This window comes from Triticum dicoccoides, chromosome 3A (assembly GCF_002162155.2).
Source record: "Triticum dicoccoides isolate Atlit2015 ecotype Zavitan chromosome 3A, WEW_v2.0, whole genome shotgun sequence".
NCBI lineage: Eukaryota > Viridiplantae > Streptophyta > Magnoliopsida > Poales > Poaceae > Triticum > Triticum dicoccoides.
This window is the reverse complement of record NC_041384.1, coordinates 546,873,602-546,880,122: the sequence shown is the minus strand read 5'-3', so window position 1 is coordinate 546,880,122 and position 6,521 is coordinate 546,873,602. Positions and strand designations below refer to the sequence as shown.

Below are 6,521 nucleotides of genomic sequence, written 5' to 3'. Positions count from 1 at the left end.
ACCGTGTCGCATGTTGGGTTGATCTTTTATTTTGGCACCATAGTCGGGCCATGAGTGATTGGCTGATATAATGCTATTCATGTACTTTGTTTGACGTGGCGAGGTAAATAACACTATAGCAACGGGAGGGCCGAATTGGATTTGAAAAAAGAACATTTTTGGCACGCAGGAGCGTGTGCTCTTTCGAGCCAAATTGGATATCCGTATAGCAACCGATATTGCAATCTAGTTGTGGTGTGTTATTGCTCCTGCAAGCTGCAATAATAAGATTATAAATTCCAGGAGCCAAATTGGATATCCACAAGAACGCTCCCGGGCGTGTGTGCTCCCGGGAGCCAAATTGGATATCTGTATAGCAACCGATATTGCAATTTAGTTGTGGTATGTTATTGCTCCTGCAAGTTGCAATAATAAGATTGTAAATTCCGGCCAATCAGTTGGCAATATCTGCCATGATGCTATCTAGAATTTGTTTGAGGAGTTCTAGATCAGAAACTTGGATGATAAGCAGCAGAGTATTCCCTCCACCCACAAGAACTTTCTCAGGTAACAACAAAATTCAAACGGAGAGACCACCAGCTGGGGAAAGTCGGTCGGATTTGCTCCATATGAACAAGCTGCATGATCAGATCCAGCCCTTCCTAATTCGAGCCCACATAAGAGCAGCCACTAGGGTACCCCCTAAATGAGAAGCACCTGATGTCTGACTCTGACCCTGAAAATTTGAACATGCATCAGTTAGCCTTAAGACCAGGTAAGCACGACAAGCACAAAGAATTCATTTGTTATCACAAATAATATTTGCTTAGAAGAGCATCAAAGATATTCAGAGAAACAAGAAGAAGCTGAAGATGTCCTATAGAATGAGATACTCAAGGAATTATACATGTGGCATAGCTCGACTGCGATACTATATGGATCACAATGCCAGACCAGTGATTACCTTCAACTACATTCATCTCAGCATAGGATAAAATGCAATTATAGGACAAAAAAGTACAAAGATAGAAGACAAGCCAGGAAAGACTACAGCCAAAAAGATACCACATGGTTTATAATCAGCAAATTATTCAACCAGACATTTAGAATTATTCCAATCACCGTAGACATGAATATTGATTCATATATGTTTCAACCCAGGTTGGTTTAAAACCAGGACTCGTGCGGGTAGGTAACACACAAACACTCAGAAATGCAATGAACAAACTTCCAAGCAATGAACAAATGAAAGTAACAGTGCCCTGAAACTCTTGTAGAAAACTGATAGCTGATGAGCATAAGCAACAGAGTGGCACTGATAACATTCACTTATGCAAAGAATACCTAACAGAGAGTTAACTAAAATTTTGTATACCTTGTTCACCCTCCACAAATCAAGACCAATCCAAGCAACCCCCTGAAATATATAAAGTCAAAAGAAATTATGCTCTCATTTCCTAGCACCCACATGCTTTGCCGAATTTTACAAGGGAAACTAAAAAATCCTCACCACTAAGGCAGCTGGAACAGGAATGACCATGTAAAGGTAGATTAGTCCCTTTGGTTTGAGAAAAATGTGAAGAAGCATAATGGCATTAACTGCAGCACTTGCACCCTGAGTGACATGAATAAAAAAGGTCATATTTGGTGTGCAACAACTAAATAGGAACATTTATGTACAATATCACTGATAGGTGATAATGCTCATTTGGTGGTTTTACATTATATTACAGGTAAATCACCATATCACCCCAGATTGCCACATTTACCTTCTAATTAACTATGTGTAGGTATAAGATGATAAATAATTGGTTGGTTGGCAACATTTACTGCTTATATGAGATACTATTCCTTCTTTCATAATCAATACCAAGGAAAATGAACTGTTTGAAGTTGGAACAAGAAATCACGTACAAGCGCGTTACTTCTTAACACGTCCCATCCCGCATAAATCTGCAAGGAAAGGGTTACTTGCTAAATTAGGAATACTATCAGGAAACTTTAATCAATAATTTCAATTCAATGCAGGGTTCTTCAAGGGTCCATCCTACGTAATCATTCCCACAGTACGTTACCTGTCTCCTTGGAGCTATAAAAGCCTTATCTACCAAGAAGAATGTGGATCCAACAAGTGCTCCTGCTATGTACAGCTTCAACAGAAAAGCAGGGCCAAACGCGCTCGAAATCTGATGCAAACAGAAAATGAAAGCAAATCAGGGAGTGATTGTTTGGTAATAATTTCAAAATGAAAGGAAATAAATGGTCACTACAAAAACACGGGATAAGTATTCCCTGGTATTGGACAAGGAAATTGTTGTTGGAATAGCTTAATCCTACCCGTTATACCAGCCTAGTCAGATCCAAGAAGGACTTCGATAAAGGAGTCAGATCCGAGAAATCTCGAATGGCTCAGAATGATGACAGGAAGGGGAGCTTTTGAGGTGCCCATGTCTTCGACCCGAGCCACTAGTCGAGCACTTCTCTCACCAAACCTTTTTGGACACCCAGTCCCTTCTAGCATGCAGGTGCATACACATTAATTACAGACTTCTGAGTACTTGATTGACTCATTGCTCTAAATTCTCCATGAATCTATATCCCGAATTGAATGCTGAATTGAAGCTTTTATGCGTGTATGTGATATGGACTGCATTGGCTTATGACTATGCTAGAATAAGGATGAGATAAAATTGAATGAATTGAATGGAAAATATCTCAGAGTTTTGCTATTCCTAATTGAATAGAAGTCATCTATTTAATAATCGGGCAGAAAGCGGCCATCAACTCAAACTCTTTAATTATGCTGGCTTGAACTACCACTTCTATTTTTGCATTGGAATTGTGTTCTATATTACCATACATGGCACTTAACCACAAACTACCATATAAGAGTGGACAAATGATTGTGCATTGCATTTATTGGATTTTCCTAGAGATACAGAATCCGACGATGACCTCAGAGGCATACATGCAAACACAAGAATATTCTTCAAATCAGTGCCGAACAAAGAAACTTTTCATAGTCTGGGCATACCAGAAGCCAAAGTGTCCAGAGTTCAACCGTTTCATTCAAGTCATCATGAAATTTTACTTGCGTCATACTGCCAACAAGCCTAGCGTCCAAGGAAATTTGTGACCTCATGCAAGGATACAACACGCTTTCACTCCTAAGAATATTTTTGTGTTATAGAATATATAGGAGTAGTATAGTTGAAGCATACATACAATTATACAAATTATAAGCGAAAGAAAACATCTTGTGGAATACACTTGCTTAGAAGAAAAGGTAACATCAATTTTTTGAAACTTTAAACTGATATAATTTGAACTGAAGTTACTAAGTTAGCTATTAAGATTCATAAATTCATAGCAAAAGTTTATAAAAATACTTTCACTTACAATATTCGAGATACCTATCTGTGATGGACAAAAGAGTACATAGATTATGTAGGGCTTAGAGGTCTCATGTACAAGATCCTGCGTTCTTTCAAAAAGGAGAAAACAGCAAGCCCTACGTTTGTGTTATATATGGCCTGGTTTGTGTTACTGATAGAACATTGTGTGTATATTCCAATTTGATTTGTGTCACCTGCCACCAATAATAATAATAATTGAAATGCCCTCGTCTTTTATAGATGGAAGACATGTGCATATCTTCTAATTAGATATATCCCTGAAATATAATACATATGTCTAATTAAGCCACACCTGTAGAAATAGTTATGTACAATATAATAACAAACAATAACCAATGCAAATTCACAAATGCATTCTAAAAGTTTATTTCCAAAGTGGTTGCACAGATTCTTATGTCCTTCTCCCATGTCACTTGAACCAACATTGGTTTATGTATACATTTCAGTTAAATTGATCCGTGAAATCTTATGGCAGACAGACCACATACATGTCCAGATAAGCAACTGCAATTGGGGCACTAATATATATATACGCGCCGGCCACCCTGCCCCGTGGAATCAGCCCTCCTAATTAGTTAGCCGTAAATCAGGGGTAGTTGCAGAATAGGTTGTAGTAATAAAAAGGATATACTTTACTAGGAAGAATTAGTGCATGACAATGGTAAATCGAGAGAAGGCAATAGTAATACTTGTCAATCTGATTACTATATTTTCTTATTCTTGTTACTAACATGGGCAAACAGTAGTAATTGAGTTAGTTCCGTTTTTACTATGTTTCCTAGTGCTTGTTACTATCTACGAAGAAGTGATACAAGACGCGGAAGTTCTGGGTACAATAGTAAGTGAATTGTTTGGTTACCATTGTTTGAATGAACTTTTACTATGTGCTCAAATTATGGTGCGGGACGGAGATATGCGTGGAGTAGTAACCTAGTTAATTCATTAGTATCTTTTCAATTGCTTATTACTATGCCCCCTAATTATGGTGCAAGTAGGGAAGCCGTATGTGTAGTAGTAAATGAATTACTTCTGTTACTATTTTTTACAATGGATATTACTATGTGTATTTTTTAAGTCAAAGTACCGACAAATGTAATTTTCTAATTGAACTTTTTATCATGTTAATTAATAGGTGGTAACCAATTACCAGCGTAGCTTATGCTTTACTACATTCAGGAGTGCTGCACGGCACCGTAATAGTTTTAGTACCCTTACCATACATGTGGTTGTTGTTTACCATATTAGTGGGTCGTAGTGCCATGCATGCAGTCTATTACCACATTAGAGCCGCCCGGAGGAGATGATGCGGTTGTGCATGGTAAAAGAATTTGATCCATTACTAGATTCCATACTGCTTATTACTTTCATTTCCTAAACTGACATGGGACGAGCGGCTCATTAGCGACCGGCGCGCAGGATAAGGAGTTTTGCGCTCTTGCACAGATTAGCGCCACCGTATATATATATATATATAGAATAGCTTATCCTACACCCCAGTAACGGTACATATAAAATACAGTAACACACCATGTAAAATATAGTAATTTTCATAAAAATATAGTAATTTACAAACTTAGATGATAAAAAAAATATTTTTCGAATTACTACATTTTATACACCGTTTTACTAGATTTTGTACATAGCGTTACTAGGGGGTGTAGAATAAGCTATTCTACACTCACGCTTAGAGCATCTCCAGCCGCGCGCCCAGGAAGGCCTCCCTAGGCGATTTTTTCGCGCCGGCGCCGAAAAAACGGCCCAATCGCACCCCAGGAGCCCGATTTTTGCCGGCCTGGGCCGAAAACAGCGCCGGCGGACCCAGGCCGAACCCGGCGCGCTGGGGGGCGCCGCGGCGAGCTGTTTTGGCGCGAAAAAGCCGCAGGCCAGCCGCGTCAGCGACACGGCGCCTCGTCTTCCCCCAACGGCCTCGGTTCCCGCAGGGAATCAATGGCAAGGCTGCCGCCGGTCGGCCTTGCCATTGATTCCTCACGGACGGCGCGTCACGGGACGGCGCGCCGACACCTCCCCTCCCTCGCACGCGTACACACGGGCGCGGCGCGGCTATATAGCCGGTGGCCTCACTCGCCTGTGCCCACACCAGCCCCGCCCCTCGCCGCCGCCCAGCCCCGCCCCTCGCCACCGCCCAGCCCCTCCCTCTCCCTCTCTACCTCTCCCGAGCCCGTCGCCATGGCAGAGCATTTCCCCAGAGACGAGGCGGCGGCCAACGGCTTCGGCCGCCGTTCGCTCCGCGAACAGGAGTCCTGGCTCGAACATCCCGGGGCCGCCGGACATGCGCGTCGGGCCGACGGGGTGGAGACTCAGCGACGGGGGAGTGCCCATTCCCCCGTTGCCCGACGCCGTGGTGAAGCCCAAATACTTCGCCGGGGAGGTCGAGGTCGTGCGTGCCTCCCTCACCGACACCCAGCTCTCCCTCCCCTAGTACGCCGCCGACAACCACGCGGCTTGGGCGGCGTACTTCGAGCGCCGCCAGCAGCAGCGCTTGGCGTCCACCAACGGCGCGCCGGTGGCCGGCGGTCTGAAGAACAGCGAGGGGCGCCACCTGTGGTGGGGCGTCTGTAACATCCGGATAATCACGCTACAGTGATCTCACGTTAATGGTGACACGTCACCTCTGTCACTGTAATTAATCTCGGGTTTATTCAAGACGTTTTAAATTTAAATCCTAAATAAGTCAAACGATAAAAGTTTTTAAATATTAAAATAAAATGTTCGGGCTATGTCTATTATTGCATCGGTAATTATGGTGAAGTAAACACATTTTTATAAAATGCCTAAATACTTTTAAATGAATTAAACAGAAAAGAAATACTAAAAGAAAATACAAAAGGGGAAAACAAAAAAAAACAAAGAAAAGGAAAAGTGCCCCTGGCCCGACTGGGCCAACCGACCCAGCTGGCCACTTCCGCCGGCCTGGTCGAACCGGCCCAACCGGCCACCCCTTATCCCCACGACCGAACCCTAACCCCACCCCGTCGCCCCACTCGCACCCCCACTCCTCTCCCCCTCTCCCGATCCGATCTGGGGGCGGGATCGAACCCCCCAGCGCCCGAGGCCGCTGCCCCTGACGCCGCCCCGACGGTCGCGCCCCGCCACCCGGTGCTGCCC

General features: G+C 43.2%; 1 protein-coding gene across 1 annotated transcript in view; it reads right to left on the bottom strand.

Moving 5' to 3' along the window:
- Positions 1-295: 295 nt before the first annotated feature.
- The window catches only part of LOC119269087 (RHOMBOID-like protein 12, mitochondrial), a 12,868-nt gene continuing 6,642 nt past the window's right edge, over positions 296-6,521 (bottom strand). The window contains exons 4-8 of the mRNA XM_037550838.1: positions 2,055-2,165; positions 1,894-1,932; positions 1,490-1,594; positions 1,355-1,396; positions 296-715 (exon numbers count right to left, since the gene is read on the bottom strand). Coding sequence (XP_037406735.1) covers positions 626-715; positions 1,355-1,396; positions 1,490-1,594; positions 1,894-1,932; positions 2,055-2,165 — 387 coding nt within the window. The 3' untranslated portion in view covers positions 296-625. The remainder of the gene's footprint in view (positions 716-1,354; positions 1,397-1,489; positions 1,595-1,893; positions 1,933-2,054; positions 2,166-6,521) is intronic.